Source organism: Equus asinus, chromosome 22, assembly GCF_041296235.1.
Source record: "Equus asinus isolate D_3611 breed Donkey chromosome 22, EquAss-T2T_v2, whole genome shotgun sequence".
NCBI lineage: Eukaryota > Metazoa > Chordata > Mammalia > Perissodactyla > Equidae > Equus > Equus asinus.
Genome location: NC_091811.1, coordinates 49,659,997 through 49,678,794, shown reverse-complemented (window position 1 = coordinate 49,678,794; position 18,798 = coordinate 49,659,997). Strand labels below are relative to the sequence as shown.

Below are 18,798 nucleotides of genomic sequence, written 5' to 3'. Positions count from 1 at the left end.
ATCATTACCCTATGGGATATGTATTATTACCATCAACCCCATTTTACAGATGAGGAAACTGAAGCACAGAGAGGTTAATAAGCAGTGCAAGGTCACACAACCAGTTGGTAATGGAAGAACCAGGATTTGAACCCCTGGCTCCGGAGCCCACACACTTGACCCCTGCCCCATCCTGGGAAGTTCCCGGTGCCCAAACTTTGTTTAACCCAATGTTTTCCAAACTTACTTGCTCATGAAGCATTCCAGAAGGCAGAATACCTCTACTATCTCGGCTTCCATGGCACGCAGTTGGGGAAGCACGGGGTGGGCGCCCTGGGCGATGCAGGGCATGGTGGCTAAAAACATGGGCTTTGGAATCAGCACGGTGTCAGTCCTGGCGCCCCTGTTTGCTGGCTCTCAGGGCAGGTTATGTAACCTCTGAGCGTCCCCCTGTCAGCTGCGAAATAGGAGACAAACCCCTACTTCCAGGGGCAGCGCTGGTGGCAGAGTCTTCAATAGAATCTTACATTTCCAAGCAGTCGTGTGACTAGGTAAGTTCCTTCATCGCTCTGGGCTCCTGCTTTCCTTGGCAGAATGGGAGGGTGCCTTCAGGTCCCTTCCTCAGCTCTGATGGGCCAGAGCCCCCGTCCTCTGAGCCTCGTGCTCATCCCCTGGGGCAGGACAGGAAGTGGTTTAAGCAAGGCCTGTAGATCTGGGATCTGGGATCCAGGATCCAGGTCGTGACCAGCCTGGCCGCGTGACCTGGCATCTCCCCTCCTGATGTGCCCTCCAGGGTCAGAATAATACCAGGAAGGGAGTGTGTGCTGGAGCCTGGGTCGTGGGCACCAAAGGGAGTTGCGGCCACCTGGGCTTCTGGACATGAACAACAACAAGTTGTTAGCACTGGGCACTGTTTGTTCCGACACAGGGGGCTGGCTGGGTAGCATTCCTGCCCTTCCTCCTTCTCTGGCTCCTCCTCCTCTTCCTCATTTCCTGTCCCTGAGTCTCCAGGGCTCTGTGTCTGGCACCGGCCTGGGCCCCATGACCCGGGCAGGGATACCCTTGGGACACCTAGTGACTTCCGCACCGTGCTGGTCCAGGCGCCTACTCACGCGAGGCCTCTGGCCTCTGCCTGGCACAGTGGGAAGGTGCCAGGACTGGGGGAGGGAGCTCTGGGTTTCAGCCTGATTGCACGCCCCCCCACAAAAGCCAGGTCCTTCGCAGGGCCCTGAGAGTGGCTGGGAAAGCAGGAGAGAGCGCTGGTGAGGAGGAGGAGGAGGAGGAAGGAGAGGAGACGGGCAGGTGTGGTGGGTGGAGTGAGACCAAGAATGTGAGCACTTGAGGATAGGAACTGAGTTTAACCCTGGCTGTCTGGCTCTCCCAAGTAGGTGTGACTGAGTTACACAGGGCACTTCACTCAAGACTTTTGTTCCTTCATGAGTCAAAGAGGACAGACGATACCTGCTCTGCCTACTTCATACCTGATCACCTTCTCTATGGGATCAGGGGAAATCATGGCGGTGGTCATGCTGTGTGAACTGTAAAATGCTCTGCCTTTGGGAGGGCGTGGGGAGGGGAGGGCATCCTGTCCAGAGATGTCCACAAACTCCTTTTCTCAGGTGGCAGGAAAAGAAGGGCTGTGAGGGGCTTTTGGGACCCACACCCCAGGACATAAGGGCCCAGGAGTCCCGATGGCTCCATTGATACCCAGGGTAGGGAAACGTTGTTAACCAGTTTCTACATAAACCCATCTTCTGGAGCCAGGCCTGTGTGCTGCCAAGTGTTACTCACTCTTACGGAGTTCTGAGCTAGCGGCAGCATCTCGAAGGAGCAGGGCCGCCCTTTGCCTCACCGATGAGCGCTGACAGCTAACATGTCCATACAACTCCGTGCCAGGCAGTGCCTTAAACATTTGATGTGTATTGACTCACACAATCCTTCTAAAAGCCTGAATTGGCATTATGAGTGTTTCATAGGTTTTACAGACAAGGAGACTGAGGCAGGGAGAGGTTAAGTCCTATATTTGGGATCCCACCGCTATGGAGGCACAGGGATTTGAATCCAGGAGTCTGGCTCTGTGGTTTGTGTTTTTAACTCCCTGGCAGCCCCGAGGCCCACGGTAGGCAGGAGACTTGCCCACAGCTGTGTGGTTGGGGACAGACCCTGGCTGGGGATCAGGAGCAAGTGTTCCAGGCCTCTCAAGCCTCTCACTGCCTGGCCTTTCTCCTTCACATCCTCATGCTCTCCCAGCTCCATCACGCACCACCGCCCCCTGCACCCCCCGCCCCCGAGGTGCAGTTTACCTGGGAGCCTGGGTATACCTGGGGCCTGTGTAAGTGGAATGGGGATCTCATCTGTGGACATGCCGTGCTTGGGTCTGGAAGGAAGACAAGGGTCTGGTGAGAGGGTGGCAGGGTGGGAGGAGGTGAGTGCCTGGCACACGGGGGTGCTCAGTGAATATTTGTTTAGTTGTTGAATGAGTACCTAAATGGATGCATTTGGAGTCGGGATGGGGCGAGGGTGGAGGTGATGGGGGAGGGTCAGGTCCAGGAGCTGGATTTGAAGCTGGGTCCTCATGTGCAGACCCTCCCCTCTGCCCTCAGACGCCACTCACCAACAGCGAGGAGTCCCTGGATTTCAGCGTGAGCCTGGAGCAGGTACGAGCCTGAAGGGTGGAGCTGGTAGGGGGCAGCATGACCTGGGGCTCAGGGCCTGAGCCAGCTGTGCCCCTACTCCCCTCCTCCAGGCATCCACAGAGCGGGTGCTCAGGGCTGGGAAGCAGCTGCATCGACATCTCTTGGCCAACTGCCCGAACCTCATCCGAGACCGAAAGTACCACCTTAGGCTCCATCGGTGAGTGGAGGCCTTGCCTCCTTGCCCACCCTTCTGTTTACTGTCCCTTCACGTCTCTTCCAGCATTGGTCCTAGTCCTCCTCCTAGCAGAACTGAGGCTGGGCCTAGGATAGCACCTTGCAGATGCAGAGTTCCTCCCTCTCCCCTCCACCCTCCTGCCGCTTGATTCTCTTTCCTCTTCCCTGTCCCCTTTACCTCCCATAGGCAATGCTGCTCCGGCCGGGAGCTGGTGGATGGGATCTTGGCCCTGGGGCTTGGGGTCCATTCCCGGAGCCAAGCTGTGGGGATCTGCCAGGTGCTGCTGGATGAAGGTGCCCTCTGCCATGGTGAGCCTGAGCCCAGGGTGGGTCACCGGGGCTGAGCAGTCCTGGGGAGCAGGCATCGGAGGTGAAGAGAGGATGGGCATTGCAGTGGGGGCCTCATACCCACACCGCCTCAATCTCCTCTCTTCTCCCATGCTTGGGCCTCTGCCCCCCAGTGAAACACGACTGGACCTTCCAGGACCGAGATACCCAGTTCTACCGTTTCCCGGGGCCAGAGCCAGAGCCTGCAGGAGTCCATGAGCTGGAAGAGGAGTTGGTTGAAGCTATGGCCCTGCTCTCCCAGCGGGGGCCTGATGCTCTGCTCACGGTGGCGCTTCGAAAGCCGTGAGTTGGGCACCCTGCAACCCCAGGTCCCACATGGTGCTCAGTCTCTGTGGTTCCTTGGTTTTATCTCTGAGGGGTTCCCTTACTCTTCCTGAGGGAAGGGACCCTGGCTGGACCAGAGACTGGAGCTCTGGTCTGCATTCTGCCAGGGACTCATTGTGTGGCCTTGAGTCCTCCCTTCCTCCTTCTCAACCTGTTTCTTCCTCTGTACCTGAGGGGGTGGGGTGGGGCAGACTCCGAAGACCCTGCTCCCTCTGATCTGCAGAGGTGGCTTTTGGCATCTAGAGGCAGGTCTGGGTTCAAATTCCATTTCCACTGGCTACTAGCTGGATAACCTTGGGCGCCTCCAGGCCAGCTTCCTCTTCTGTCAAAGGAGGATAACAATACCCACGTCGTGGGGTTGTTGTGAGGTCAAAATAAAGCGTGTGCAGTGCTAGCTCGGGGTCTGGTATGTGGTATGCATTCTATAAAGGCTGGCCCATCATTGATCGCAGCCATTGCGGAGGCTGGGGCTCAGGGGGTGAAGTGGCCCCCGCCCGGCCTTGGTCCCACAATTCCTTGTTTGCTTCCCGGCCCTCCTGTTCCCGCAGCCCGGGACAGCGCACGGACGAGGAGCTGGACCTCATCTTTGAGGAGCTGCTGCACATCAAGGCTCTGGCCCATCTCTCCAACTCGGTCAGTCCGCGCGCCGCCCCCCCCCCGTGACCGCCCGGAGCCTCCAGCTGCTGGGCCAGAAGACACTTCCCTCCCCGGCCACCTATGACTTGGACATTTCCCTCTACTTTCCTGCCCCAGCATCCTAGTCTGACTATCCTTTGGCCTCTCTGAACCCGTTTCCTCCCTTGCTTTGCCTCCTGCAAATTCCTGGCCACCTGGCCCAGCCACATATCTGTCCCCCGAGCACTCGTGTCTTTGGACCTGACCCCCTCACCCCTAACCTGGCCCCTCTTTCCTTGGACTCGCCCCTCTGACCCTCTTCTCCCTACCCCACAGGTGAAGCGGGAATTGGCAGCAGTTCTGCTCTTCGAACCACACAGCAAGGCAGGGACCGTGTGTAAGTCAGACGGGACGGGAGGCTGGGCCCCCAGGGCCTGGAAATGGGCAGAGGCCCCCGGGAAGCAGTGGGTGCCTGGGAGCATGTCTGACCTGCACTTCTCTCAGTGTTCAGCCAGGGGGACAAGGGCACCTCGTGGTACATTATCTGGAAAGGATCTGTCAACGTGGTGACCCATGGCAAGGTAGGTGTTCCCTCCCTCCCTGCCCTGGATTATAACTGCTCCCTGGTCCATGTCCTCATAATGGTGCTTTTAATGGACCCAAGGCTGTCTGTCTCCTGGGTCTTCTCCTGCCTGGTGGGTCTCCCACCATGGGTCTGTCCTTGTGAGGGGTGGGGCGCTGAGCTGGGCTCTGACGGAGGCCTGGCTGCAGGGGCTGGTGACCACACTGCACGAGGGAGATGACTTTGGACAGCTGGCTCTGGTGAATGATGCACCCCGGGCAGCCACCATTATCCTGCGAGAAGACAACTGTCATTTTCTCCGCGTGGACAAGCAGGACTTCAACCGTATCATCAAGGTGCTGTGCCTGGGGGTTGGGAGGGCAGGGGACAGGGAGGGACGCTTCTCTGAAGAAGTGATGCGGGGCAAGGAGGAGGGAGCAGAGAAAGCCCGTAAGGAGCAGGGAGAGGGAGGAGATGGAGGAGCTCGGAGAGGATGGCTGGAGGTGGGAGCACAGCCCTGGGTGTGTGAGGAGGTCCAGTGAGCCCCGTGAACTCTGGCCTGGAGTGGGAGACAGGGGTTGGGGGGGTTATGGGGCAGGGGACTAGGGTTCATGGGAAGGCAGTGTAACGGAGAGTGGGCTCCGCAGAGGGAGGCCGCAGAGGGATGGGTGGAGGAGGGGCTCAGGCTGTGTGATGAGCAGGAGTGGGAGTGGGGAGCAGATCCAAAGCCGTGGGCATTAAATGGGGTGGGAGAAGGGCTGAGGGTCCTTGTGGGAGCCTTGTTGGGCTCGGTCTAGAATGGGGGAGGTGGGCGGAGAGACCCTAGAATGGTGGAAAGAAGTGGTGTGTGCTGAGCCCTGGGTGTGGCCTCTTCTCCAGGATGTGGAAGCAAAGACCATGAGGCTGGAAGAACATGGCAAAGTGGTGTTGGTTCTGGAGAGAACCTCTCAGGGAGCTGGCCCTTCTCGGCCCCCGACCCCAGGCAGGAACAGGTAACATACCCACCACGCTCCCTCTCCACACCTTCCCTCTTGCCCACCTTTTCTCCTTCTGTTTCCCAGGCTTTACTCAGTTCCTCTGTGTCATACCCCTGCCCACTGGCCCCCTGGGCATGGAGAGTCATCCAGGCACTAAGTTGCATCCCCTGAGTCAGCCTCCCCTCCACCCCAAGGGGGGACCGTGCTGGCAAATAGGGAAGAGAGAGATGATGGGTTATTGATGTCTTCCGGGTTGTGGGAGTGGGGATGGTGGCACAAGTTCTATGGGTTGGCCATTTCTGCCAGATACACAGTGATGTCTGGCACCCCGGAGAAGATCCTAGAACTGCTGTTGGAGGCCATGCGGCCCGATTCCAGTGCTCATGACCCAACAGGTAGGGACAAGAGACACCCCACCCGCTCTCTGACTCACTGGGGGTCGGCGTGGTCTGGGGGAAGGCCAGGCACCCTGCACCTGACCTCATCAGGCGCTGGATTGGTCCGTCCAGCCAGCTGGCAGGGAGTCCTCATTCGTGCGCTCTTGGCTTGGGTGGGGTACTATCGCAGGGGCTTGGCATTGCGGGTACCTTGCCCATGATGGACTTGGGGGAACGGACACTCCAGCTGTGCATGAGCTTGTGCTCAGTAGACTTGACCTCTGAAGCCTGTCCCCTTGTCCCTGCCCTACAGAGACTTTCCTCAGCGACTTCCTCCTGACCCACAGTGTCTTCATGCCCAGCGCCCAGCTCTGTGCTGCCCTCCTGCACCAATATCCTTCCAGCCCCAGGGTGATTAGGATGGCATGTGGAGCAGGGAGAAGGAATCCCTCATAGCATGGCTGTGCTGAGCCCTCCCACCTTATGCTGGGCCCAACTTGTCAGCGGGCCCTGGGCATCCTACTCCCCCTTTTGCCTGTGGTGAGGTGGGGAGCCCCCGTTGGATGCTGTGTTTCCCTTGACTGGTACCCACCTTCCACGCGGAGCCTGCGGGAGGCAGCGAGCAGGAGAGCAGCAGCTACATCTGCAACAAGAGGCAGCAGATCCTGCGGCTGGTCAGCCAGTGGGTGGCCCTGTATGGCCCCATGCTCCACAACGACCCCGTGGCCACCAGCTTTCTCCAGGTACCTGGGAGGGAGGCAGGGCTGGAGCGGGCCGCCGGGGTGGACACAGCTATAGCCGTCTCAGTGAATCTTGGCTCCTCCCAGAAACTCTCAGACCTGGTGAGCAGGGACGCCCGGCTCAGCAACCTGCTGCGGGAGCAGTGGCCGGAGAGGCGGCGACACCACAGGTGATGCTTTGACATACAGTTAACCTGTCATAGGCGTGACGGGCGGTGCATCGGGGCCTGAGAGTGCCAACTTTGGACTCGGATGCGGGGCTTTAAATCCAGGCGGCACCACTCACAGCTGGGCCGCCCTGGGCACGCTGTCCCCTCTCTGGGCTTTGCCTCATGATGAGGATGGAATGAGTTATGGTCCCTTAGAGCGCAGGGCACAGCCTTGCACGCGGCGTACACTGCGTGAGGGTGGGCTGCGGTTGCCCGTTTGTCTAGTCCCGCTTATTTCAGTTCCTTGTTTTTACCAGTCCCCTGGCTGTTCACCCTCACATCACGTGATCCTCCATTCTCCTACGTCACACAGTCATTCAGTGTCATTCTCGCACGTCACACAGTCACTCAGTGTCATTCTCACATCCCCGGGTGTGCCTGGATGTTTCTCACTTCCTCCATTCGGGACATATTTATTACCAGGCACTGTCAGTGCCAGTGCCGGCTCTGCCCGGCAAATTTTCTGGAGTTCACCCTGGCCTTCCCAATCGTGGGGCAGCTGAGGTTCGGGGAGCCCCCACCTGCTGCAGCGCCTGCTCCATCTGATGCCCACTCCATTTCCCCCTTGCACTCTTTTCCCTCCCCCGCTGGCCTGGGAGAATCACGGCATCCAGGGCCCGGCTTCAAGCCCCAGCCTTGCTTCTCTGTGGGCCGTATTCCCCGAGTCGTGCTAACCTCAGAGCTGCTGGTGAGGGAGGATGGAATCCAGAGCCCCGGGTGCCTCCCTGCTCCTGACCCTGTGCTGTGCTGCCTGCAGGAGCCCTGGCTCCAGTCTCACTTCCCTCTTCTCTTGCTCCACAGGTTGGAAAATGGCTGTGGGAATGCGTCTCCTCAGATGAAGGTGCCTGCCCCCAGTTGGCTCCTGTCCTCTCCGTTGGGGCCTCAGCTTCTTCCCTCGGTTCCTCCGGGGACCTCACAGCTCCTCCTTCAGCCCCTGACTAAGGGGCTCTGCGTGGGAAGGTTCCCCATGTACAGACGCACCCCTGAGTCTATGATAGGTGTTCACATGGCTGCTGTGGGAACACAGAGGTCTAAGGTCACCCCTCTACCCTCACCCCCAACCCCAGGGGCCTTTGTTCTGTTTAGGAGGTGAGTCCTGCTCCCAGTTAGGGTCAGTTAGCAATTCGTCCTGGGAGATAAGGGATGGGGCCTGAAGGCAGCCTCTGAAGGCCCCTGGTTCCTGGCCGCCAGTGCCGGGAGCAGGCCCCTCCCCAGGCATCAGCCGTGGCCGGTGCCATTCCTGGAAGGGGCCCAGGGGCAGCAGAGGGGGATGGGAAGATGTGACTGGAGCTGAGCTTTGGTGAGGAAGGGTGGGAGAAAGGACTGGAGAGATAGATTGGGGCTGGTTGTAGGGAGTGTTGCATTGCGAATAGAATCCTAATGCCCCACCTAGGCCTGCTGGGCCCCCTGTCCAGCTGCCTCTCCCACCTCATTGCATCCCCTTGCTCCCTGCCGGAGGTTCTCACAGGCTCCTTTTCGTCTATAGGCGAAGCGTGTTCCTACCTCAGGGCCTGGAACTTTCTTTCTCTGGCTCTTTGCCTGCCTCGATCTTTCTTATTGTTCTGATCTCAGCCAAAATGTTGGGTTCCCAGGGAGGCACCCCTCTCTCCCTATCCAGAGCATTGCCCCAGCGCTGCCCTGGCTGCTCTGCTCCAAGGTGTCCTCTCTGATTTCCTTCAAAGCATCATCACCGCATGAAATTATTTTCTTTGTCTACTTGCTTATCGTCTGTTAGTAGCTGTCATGCCTCCCTAGGATGCCTAGAATGAGGGTCCTTGACCTCTTTTTCCCCTCGCTGATGCTCAGGAGCCAGTGCGGACTCGTCCTCCCGTGCAGGGCATTGTGCTCAGTGTTGACAGGGCAGTAGTGGGCTGGGAGAGCCCCCTGGGCCTGCAGGGGCTTACAGTGCAGGGAGGGACAGAGCTGCTGAGCAATCTCATGCTGTGTAAGGACAAGGACAGGGGTCTCTGACAGCAGGGAAGGGAAGGGCTGCCCCAGGGTCAGGGAGAGCATCCCCAGGAGGTGACCACTGGAGCTGAGAGCTGCCAGGTGTGAGGTAGAGGGAGAAGGGGCCTGCAGGCAGGTGTGAGGGGGAGGGGCGCCCGCCCATCAGAAGCCCTGGAGGAGGGTGTGAGAGCTAGGGCCAGAGGACGCTGGGCAATGGGCGGAGGCCCGAGCATGCAGCCGGGGGGTTTGGTCTTTGTCCTCACAGCAATGAGAGCCATTGGAGGTGTTTGAGCAGAGGATGGATAAGATCAGATTTGTGTCTTGAATAGGTCAGCTCCTGAGTCTGTACTTTATCCAGCGGACAGTGGTGGCCTTGAAGCCTTTAGGAAGCCTAATCTGGCTCTGGTCAGGCAGATGGGAGGAGGAGGGAGGCAGGCCCCCGAGGGCTGAGGGTGGAGAAGAGCTGGGCCATTGAAGTAGGTGAGGAGTGAGGTGACCTGGCCAGGTGGAACTTGGGGGTTGGCCCGGGCTGGCGAGGGCATGCAGGGAGACCCATTTCAAAGAAAAATCCCCAGAACAAGTGACAAGCTGTGAGGAAATGGGCAGGGGGCGGGGCCTCAGCCCAGAAGAATGGCTGGGAGGAGCGGTCTGGGAGGCAGGCTGAGGGGCCAAGGGAGGTGTGGGTTTGGGCTGAGGGAGCACAGACGTGGACGGATCCAGGAGGTGGTTAAGACCAGGGGTAGGAAGAGGAGTACGCACTGCGGGTGAGGTTTTGAGAGTCTTCTCTGTGCAGGTGGCGCGGGAGGCTGTGGGGAACTCGGAGGAGAGCTCTGAGATTTGGAAATCTGGGGAAGAACCAGGGCCTGAGTTCTGAACCTGATCACCACAATCAGAGCTGGGAGGAGGAAGAGAGTCAGGACCCGCATTGGCAGAACAGTCGGGATGGGTAGAGGAACCGGGGTAGGGAGGCCTTAGCCCGGCATGGTTTGCTGCATCAGCCCACTGTGGTTGGGGTGCACCGAGAAAGGGTTGTGGGGTTTGACGAGGTGGTGACACAGTTGAGGGTTGGTGGATAAGAGCACAGTGGGAAAGAGGAGCAGGCTAGCATTCCAGCTGGGCCACTTAGCGGCTGTGTTGCCTTGGGAATGTTACTTAACCTTTCTGAGCCTCATTGATCTCATCTGTAAAATGGGAATAATATTTTTGTCAGAGGGCTATTATGAATATTTAGACACTTAGAATAAGCATGTGCTTAATCTGGTATAAGGCAAATAGCAAACTGGCAAACAGCAGCCAAAGGAGGACAAGAGAGAGAAACCAGAACCACAGCTGAGGTGTGTTCACATCGGAACTCCTTTGGACCCGTTTGGCAGAGGGGCTGACATACCTGGAGAGGGGTTCTTAGCCCTGCTCCATCTTTTCTCCTGGAGCCTCGGCCCCCAGCGCCTTACCTGGCTCAGGTTCATGCAGCAAGCAGAGCCTGCTGGTGGTGTGCATGCTGTGTGGCTCCCATGCCACTGGTAACAAAGGCCCCTCCCAGCCCTGCACTCTCCCCTCTGTGTCATCGGGCCTTACTTTGTCTCCCTCTCAGGCCCGGAACATGCCTGTTTGGCTCCCCAGCCAGGACGAGCCCCTCCCCAGCAGCAACTGTGCCATCCAAGTTGGGGACAAAGGTTGGTGGTCCGAGCCAGCGAGGACATAGTCGCATCCTGCTGTTGTCACCCTTGACCTCGGTGTGCCTGGTCAAGGGGGGCATGCTGTACTCCTCGGGTCTCTGTTCCAAGCTGTCAGGCAGAGTCGGCCTCCTGTGCCGCCTCCTCGGCTCAGAGCCTCCCACCCGGTCTGCACAGTGTGCTGCCGCCCCCTGATCCCAGGCTTCTCCTTAGTGCCTTGCCCGCCTCCTTGGGACCCCTCCCACTGCTGCAGTTGCTGCCCTCTCCTTCCTGGGGTGGGGAGACCAAGCAGTGGCTCCCCCAGCCCAGCCCGGTCTTCCTCTCCAGTCCCCTATGACATCTGCCGGCCGGACCACTCGGTGCTGACGTTGCAGCTGCCTGTGACGGCCTCAGTGAGGGAGGTGATGGCCGCGCTGGCCCAGGAGGACAGCTGGACGAAGGGGCAGGTGCTGGTAAAGGTCAATTCTGCAGGCGGTGAGTTGAGTCTCTGAGTAGAGTGGCCCCAAGGGAGGGGGCCCCCTCAGGGCCATGCCCAGCTCCCCTGAATTAAGATCTTTATCATCTTTATCATCTTGATCAATGTTAATGATGGTTAACATTTATGGGAGGTTTCCTCCGTCTCTTCAAAGTGCCTTACATGTGGTGCTTGAGAGCATGGACTCTGGAGCCGGCTGCCTGCATTTGATCCTAGCTCTTTACGTCACTGGCTGTGTGTCCCTGGGCAGGACAGTTAATCTTTCTGTGCTGTTTCATCATCTGTAAAATGAGGGTAATACGAGTACCTGCTTCATAGAGGAATTGTGAGGACTCAATGAGCCAGTCTATTCAAGTGTTTAGAATGGTGTCTGGCACATAGTCAGCACTACGTGGGCGTCAGCTGCGACTATTACCATCCTCACGCTTATATATTCATTTAGTCCTAATCACCATCTTATGAGACAGGTACTTCTTATCCTATTTCCAGACAAAGAAACTGAAGCTCAAGGGGATTAAGCAATTTTCCCAAGCTCACATAGTCGGAGTGTAGCTGGCCTTTGACTTTAGGTAGCCTTCATTCATTTAGTCAGTCAGCAAACATCATTGAGGGTCAGTTATGGGCCAGCAATGTGTTAGGAGCTAGAGGTACAACGGCAGGTAAGGCTGAGTGGCTTGATGATTAAGAGCGTAGACTGTAGACTCCCTGACCTGCTGCTTACCAGCTGTGTGATCCTGGGCAAGTTGCTTAACCTCTCTGAGCCTCCGTTTCCTCATCTGTCAAATGAGCACTATAACTGTACCTATCACACAGGACTGCTGCAGCTACTGAAGGAGACGCTGTGTATAAAGCAGTTAGCGTGGGGCAGCGTGAGGATTATGAAGACCTGCCGTCAGGAAGTGCAGGACGTTAAAAACCACTGTTGTCTGTGAAGGACACAGCCCGGGTCTGACAGCAGGAGCCCAGGGTGCACAGGAATTAGGGGCATCCAGAGAATAAGGGCAGGGAGTGGAGGGGAGAACAGCAAAGCCTTCCTCCTCCAGGAAGTGGGGAGAGAGGAATGAGGTCACCTGTGCCTGTGCCTGCTCTGGGAAGCACTGCCCTCTGCTGGCCACCTGGAGAGTTGCACTTGCCCAAAGGCGGTATTTATTGAGACCCTACTCCTGCGCCAGGCGCTGTTGAGAGCTGTGATCTCCACGTGGTTTTGACTGACGCCCATGCATAACCAATATTTCATTACAAACACTCTACTATGTGTATATTTGCTTATAAGTTATATACATATATTCCTACACTAATGTTGTGTAATTATAAAAGCTATACACAAAACAGAAATGCAAAACAGATGAGAAAAACAAATATAAGTAGAAGAGCGAGTATTTTTTCCTGGACATATGGATGGCTGTGTGTACTTTACTCTGGAGTCCCCTGGTCTAGGGACTGGGAACTCAAACGTGACTCGAAACACAGTCCCCTTCCACAGGAGCTGGTGAAAATCAATGGTAAGTGTTCTGTAAGGCCTTCCCGATTTTCAAAGGGCTTTTCTACGTATCATGTACTTATAGTTACTATTTATATAAATTATTTCATTTGACTTGTGAGGAGTCAGGGCAAGTCTTATTGTCTCTGTTTGACAAAGGAGGAAACTGAGGGTCAGGGAGGTTCCCACCTTGCCCAAGTTCTGCCTGTCACACGAAAAATCCCCTTTCACTCTCCTGGGGCAGTGTGGCTGCGTGGGCAGGTGCACCTGTGCATTTAGAGCACCTGCCCAGGAATGCAACCTTCCCACTGGGAGAAGGGACCTCCCCAGGCTCGCAAACAGGGCCTCCACCCTGCCTCCAGTTGCTCCCTGTCCTCCCTCTCTGTCCCCACCCAGTGCAGCGTCTTCTCTCTTTGCAGATGCCGTTGGCCTGCAGCCAGATGCCCGTGGTGTGGCCACATCCCTGGGGCTCAACGAGCGGCTCTTTGTTGTCAACCCACAGGAAGTGCACGAGCTGGTAGGGACAGGCAGGGCGCCAGGGCCCAGGGAGGAGCTGTGTTTGGGGAGTGATAGGAGTGGGTGCGGGGGACAGTCACAGAGAGAAGGGAGAGGGGCCTGGCTCTGGCTGCTGCTGGGCCTTAGAGGGGAAGAGGAAGGAGTGGGCCTCAGCTGATGGGGGGATTCCAAAGGTTGGCAGAGGGGGAGAGCTGCTTGGGAGTTCTCAAGGAGAAAGAGGAAGATCTACCCTCATTAGGGGTTCCCCAGGGGGCAGGAGCCCTACAAGGAGGGGTCCCAGCATTGGGGAGCTGGCAGGACAATGCTCCTTGGGAGGTCCCATCCTTTAGAGGCCCCTCCACTCGCCGCAGCACCCCTGCCTACCCCAACACTCCTCTGACCACAGGCATAGGATCTTTGCCCCAAACTCTCTCCTCCCACCCTATACCTTTCCCTGGATTCCTCAGGCTCCCCCCTGAGCACTCTCCCACCTGCAGACCCCACACCCCGAGCAGCTGGGGCCCACCGTGGGCTCTGCTGAGGGGCTGGACCTGGTGAGCGCCAAGGACCTGGCAGGCCAGCTGACGGACCACGACTGGAACCTCTTCAACAGTATCCACCAGGTGCAGGGGCAGACCTCGGGGAGGACCTCAGGCAGCGGGGGCGCCCCCCACCCCCAGCACACACTCATCTCTCATGTGCCCTCTGCCCAGGTGGAGCTGATCCACTACGTGCTGGGCCCCCAGCACCTGCGGGACGTCACCACTGCCAACCTGGAGCGCTTCATGCGCCGCTTCAACGAGCTGCAGTACTGGGTGGCCACGGAGCTGTGTCTCTGCCCTGTGCCCGGCCCGCGGGCCCAGCTGCTCAGGAAGTTCATCAAGCTGGCGGCCCAGTGAGTGCCTGTGGGGTGCATGGGGTGGGGGGCAGAGTCCCGAGGCTGCCTTTTCTTTAGCCCCCCGTCCCTGGTCAGTATGTTGCCAACTCTGCCATCCCCTTGATTCCCGGGCCCCCTGGAGCCTCTGCCTCCCTACCCCATCCAGCCCCAGTCCCCGCAGAGGCAGTGCTGGCCTGGCCGGACCCCAGGCCCCAGGCCTGGCTGTGGTCTGGGTGTAGGGCTCTGTGGGTGTAGCTGCTTCCCTTGAGGGTCTTTGGGTCTTCCGCTCACAGCCTCAAGGAGCAAAAGAACCTCAATTCCTTCTTTGCCGTCATGTTTGGCCTCAGCAACTCAGCCATCAGCCGCCTGGCCCACACCTGGGAGGTAGGTGCCCTCTGGATGGGGAGCCCAGGCCCTCCCCACCCCCAGTCCTGAGGTCGGGCCCTGTGCCCATCCTGGGAGACCTGGCTGGGGAGGGGGCTCCCATCACAGGGCAGTGACAGCTCCATCTGCCTCTCCTTCGCAGCGGCTGCCCCACAAAGTCCGGAAGCTGTACTCGGCCCTCGAGAGGCTGCTGGTGAGTGCTGGGCCTCGGCTGCTCCCTCCAGGAACCCTGATTCTTGGCTTCCCAGCAGCCCCTCTACCGGTCCTTGGCCACTTCCTGGGTTTCCAACCCTGGTCCAGGGCCTGGTTGCCTTTGGCCTGGGAGTTTGGGGAGCTGGCTGAGGAATGTGGTGTTCAGCATTATGGTGGGGGTGCACAGTGTCTTATATCGCTCAGTGTGTGCCAGGTGTGGGGGGCATTTGCTTTGGCTGTGAAGTCCTGTGTGAAGACCAGGACAGGCCTGGTTACTGGTCCTGGGGTCTGAGGTGCCAGGGGACCATCAGGGGGACACTGACCCACCTCAGGACTCAGGAAGCAGGTCCTGGCACCAGTACCCATGGTGTGTCAGGGCCTATGAGGGGCCCCTCAGGAGACTCAAGGAGCCTGTGGGCCAGACTAGGCCAAAAGATGAGGCAAGAGTTGGGGAGCTGAACCCTCCACCCCCAGGAAAGGTTTTGACGGCATTCAGGAGAGAACTGGCACAGAAGTGTTTTCATCAGTGTGATTCTGGGAGCTCTTGAGAAAAAAGTTCACCTCGTGGGGCTCAAGAGGTTCACAGGAGTTCACCCACCAGAGAGAGAGAGGCAGGGACAGAGAGAGAGACAGAAACGGAAAAGACAGAGACGGAGAGAGAGTTTTCCACAAAACCTCAGGGCCCCTGTGACTAAGGGCCGTGAAGTTTCCTTGGGGCTAATTGGAGGCTGGGCAGCCACATGCGCACAGACTGGCAGTCGTGCCTTCGGGTTCCCTCCGCCGAGCCTGCCTTGGTGAGATCTGGGCTGAGAGGGAGCTGAACTCCGAGGGGATGGGCGTACGGCCTCTCCTTGGCGGCGCGGGGAGTTTGGCTGTGCTGTGGTATGTGCTATGTGCTATGTGGTGGGTTATGGTGTGCGGGACCCTCCCTCTCTCACTGTGGCTCCCTCCCGCTCAGGACCCCTCATGGAACCACCGAGTATATCGACTGGCCCTCACCAAGCTCTCCCCTCCCGTCATCCCCTTCATGCCCCTTCTTCTCAAAGGTACGAGGACCAGTGCTTACCTTCCTGCCTCCGTCCCATCCTTTCCTGCACCTGTGTGTGTGTCCACCCAACCCTCTCTGAGTGATTCCACTGTGCTGATGCCTTGGGGAGCACAAGCGTGAATTAGGAGGTCGCAGGCGAGAAGCAGAGTTAAGACGTACAGACAAATAGTGGTGACATTAGATGGCCTATGATGTGAGGCCTACGAGATACAAGGAGATTGCTCCAGGAGGTCAGAAGGGAGCCAGAGGGAGAGGGCTGTGTGGGGGTGGAACCGGCCTAAGGCTCCCCATTATTAGCCCTTCACCTTTCCAGGGATGCAGGAAGGGGAAGGACTTTGGGGCGCTATGAACAGAACCCGTCTCTTTGCAGACATGACCTTCATCCACGAGGGCAACCACACGCTGGTGGAGAATCTCATCAACTTTGAGAAGATGGTGAGTCCCAGGGGAGTGGGCATCGGCACTAGAGTGGGTTGGGGGATGTCACTGTGGCCTTGGAAGGGAGCCGGGGTGGGAGATGTTCTAGAGTTGTTATTAATAATATAAATATGAATACTTCTGTTAAAATAGCCGCTGCCTAATTCAGAGACAGGAAGTAGGTTAGCGGTTGCTTTGGGCTGGTGGGAGAGAATGGAGAATGACCACCAACGGATACAGGATTTTTTTTTGTGGTGATGAAAATGTTTTAAATTTAGATATGGTGATAGTTACACAATCCTGTGAATATACTAAAAGACCATTAAATTGTATACTTTGAATAGGTGAATTGCATGGTATGTGAATTTTATCTTAATAAAATTGTTTAAAAAAAAAAAAAAGGAGCCCCTGCCTTACTCCTTTGCATACCAGAGGGCCTGGTCTCTGTTAGGGGGTGCTGGGGTGACAGCCTCAAATGCCTCCCTTCAACAAGAGTCCCCTCCAGGGCTCTTCCTCTCTGAGCCCTTCTTGACTTCTGTTCTTCCCACTGCCTGGTCCCCGCTGGGCCACTGGGTGTGCTGGGGCAAAGCAGACACGCCCCATCTCTTCCAGACCCTAGTCCCTGGGAGCACCTCGCTCAAAGGGAGCTCAGGTTCCCAGCTGCCCCACAGGCCACACCAGGGTCCTGCTCCTCAGGCCCGGTCTCACATCCTTGCCTTGCCTGCAGAGAATGATGGCCAGAGCCGTGCGCATGCTGCATCACTGCCGCAGCCACAGCAGCGGTGAGTGGGCTGGTCCCCCTGGGTGGGAGCCCCCTGAGCAGTGTCCCCTTCACGGTTCCAGCTTGCCCCTGTCTCCCTGACGCCTACCTCTCCCCCGTCCCAGTGCCCCTCTCGCCCCTCAGAAGCCGCGTCTCCCACTTCCACGAGGACGGCCAGGCGGCGAGGATTTCCACGTGTAAGTGGGGGCGGGGGTGGGTGCTGACAAGTTTGTCAGGGCCGGCGTGCACAGGCGCCTGCACATGTGAGGCTGATAACGCCTCCTTCACAGCACGGCTCTGCAGTAGGCAGAATGTCATCCCAGCTTCAGGACGTGCAAACAGGCTGGAGTGTTGAAGGGACTTGTAGAAAGCTGCGCAATTAGTTAGTGGTAGAGCTGGGACTCCTGCACTCTTACTCCAGGCCTGCATTATTTTAAGTGGCCTTCAGTTGCATGAAATGGGATTCATTATAATCCATGGTTCATGCCACACTGTCCTCATTGGCCCTGTATGTCATGTTATGTACGTGTATATTCTGATGACATAATGAGCACCACGGGACCTAAGCCAGGTATGAGCACCCTGACATTAACTTGCAACTCCCTGTGCAGTGTGTTCCTCTCCTGTCCCCTTGCCTCTCCCCACCCAAGGTAACCACTATCCTGAATTTTGAGTTACTCCTTTTCTTGTTTTTTAAAATAGCTTTATCATGTGTATTTACACCCACACATACACCCACACATATATATCTTTAAAATGCCTTGTATTATAATATGTATATTATGACAAGATATTCTTTCGTTTTAGTTGTTTTTGAACTTAGTAAAGGGGTATTATGCTGTATGTAATCTTGGAGACCTGCTTTTTTCAATCTGTGCTCTTCACCCCGGTGCTCTCTAACCCCAGTGCTCTCTGCCCCCCGGGGGCCGTGGGGGTGGGGCAGCAGTCTTCTGAACTGGCCAAAGGAAGTGTCGGGGTGGGTGGGGGTGGGTGTCAGAGGGTGGAGGGCCGGAAGGCTGATGTGCTCCTTGGAGGGGGGAGGGGTGGGCTCTACAAAGTGGCATCCGTGACCCGCCGCCCCCCCCCAACTCTCCCCCGGCCAGGCTCGGAGCAGTCGCTGAGCACCCGGAGTCCAGCCAGCAGCTGGGCCTATGTCCAGCAGCTGAAGGTCATCGACAACCAGCGGGAACTCTCTCGCCTCTCCCGGGAGCTGGAGCCGTGAGGAGGGAGCTGAGGCTGGAGCAGGCACTTCCCGTCGGGAAAGCCAGGGCGCGCCTGGGCCCAAGAGGCCCACGGGCTGGCCACAGCTGGGCAGGGCTCTCCGTGGAGTGGACTCGAGGCCCTGGAGTGGGCAGTGTGGACGCAGCTGTCCCCTGTGATGACTGGCAGCCAAGGAGGACCTCAGGGTGGAATGAACCGGGGCCCAAGGCCAAGGAATGGGGGACAGAGAGGCCCTGGAGTGGGTGGGAGAGCAGAGCAAGCGCTGGGACTCTGTCTTCAATAGAGAGCTCTCCACACCAGGTTTCTTCCAGACCCTGTGCCTTGTGGCTTTGTTGTCTGGCCATCTCCAGGCCCCTGTGGTTTGTTTTCAGAGTGGACCAAGAGCGTCTGCATGTGTGTGGCATGTGTGTGGCAGGGGTGGGGCTGGTTGCCTGGGGAGGGTAGGGGTGGGATGGGTGGTGACAGTCCTGCTTTTCTTTCCATAGCATATGAGATAAACATTTGGGTGTGGTCAGGGCTGTTTGCAGGGGAATGGTGGTCCCCGAGGAGCCTTATTGTTACTGTCACTTAGCGGAGATGCCTGTGTTCTGAGGCCAGCCTTGCAGGGTGTGGCAGAGAAGAGACAGGAGCTGAGGAGGAGGGATGCCTGCCTCCCGAGTGGACGCAGAGAGGCCGACGGCGCAGCCCCACTCTGGTGCACGGTCTCTGGGATCCAGGCAGGGCTCGGAGATGGCTGACTTCTGTCCACATCTTAATGCCTGGCCATGGATCTGCTGGAGCCTGGAGCCCCTGTCAGTGGCTGGCCAGGGTGACCCTGGGCTCTCCACA

General features: G+C 57.8%; 1 protein-coding gene across 8 annotated transcripts in view; it reads left to right on the top strand.

Moving 5' to 3' along the window:
- The window catches only part of RAPGEF3 (Rap guanine nucleotide exchange factor 3), a 33,050-nt gene extending 14,621 nt beyond the window's left edge, over positions 1–18,429 (top strand). For 4 of the 8 annotated variants that reach the window (XM_044755508.2, XM_044755507.2, XM_044755506.2 and 1 more), the window contains exons 3-28: positions 2,583–2,636; positions 2,726–2,832; positions 3,037–3,158; positions 3,311–3,479; positions 4,070–4,154; positions 4,473–4,533; positions 4,641–4,717; positions 4,908–5,054; positions 5,578–5,690; positions 5,982–6,070; positions 6,366–6,444; positions 6,645–6,795; positions 6,880–6,962; positions 7,803–7,842; positions 10,540–10,621; positions 10,949–11,095; positions 12,996–13,093; positions 13,569–13,694; positions 13,785–13,966; positions 14,242–14,332; positions 14,475–14,525; positions 15,483–15,570; positions 15,943–16,007; positions 16,602–16,771; positions 16,875–16,946; positions 17,853–18,429. In XM_044755508.2, coding sequence (XP_044611443.2) covers positions 2,583–2,636; positions 2,726–2,832; positions 3,037–3,158; positions 3,311–3,479; positions 4,070–4,154; positions 4,473–4,533; positions 4,641–4,717; positions 4,908–5,054; positions 5,578–5,690; positions 5,982–6,070; positions 6,366–6,444; positions 6,645–6,795; positions 6,880–6,962; positions 7,803–7,842; positions 10,540–10,621; positions 10,949–11,095; positions 12,996–13,093; positions 13,569–13,694; positions 13,785–13,966; positions 14,242–14,332; positions 14,475–14,525; positions 15,483–15,570; positions 15,943–16,007; positions 16,602–16,771; positions 16,875–16,946; positions 17,853–18,414 — 3,111 coding nt within the window. In that variant the 3' untranslated portion in view covers positions 18,415–18,429. The remainder of the gene's footprint in view (positions 1–2,582; positions 2,637–2,725; positions 2,833–3,036; positions 3,159–3,310; positions 3,480–4,069; positions 4,155–4,472; positions 4,534–4,640; positions 4,718–4,907; positions 5,055–5,577; positions 5,691–5,981; positions 6,071–6,365; positions 6,445–6,644; positions 6,796–6,879; positions 6,963–7,802; positions 7,843–10,539; positions 10,622–10,948; positions 11,096–12,995; positions 13,094–13,568; positions 13,695–13,784; positions 13,967–14,241; positions 14,333–14,474; positions 14,526–15,482; positions 15,571–15,942; positions 16,008–16,601; positions 16,772–16,874; positions 16,947–17,852) is intronic. The other 4 variants (XM_070494694.1, XM_070494696.1, XM_014850069.3 and 1 more) reach the window with 1 other exon arrangement.
- The last annotated feature ends 369 nt before the right edge of the window (positions 18,430–18,798 follow it).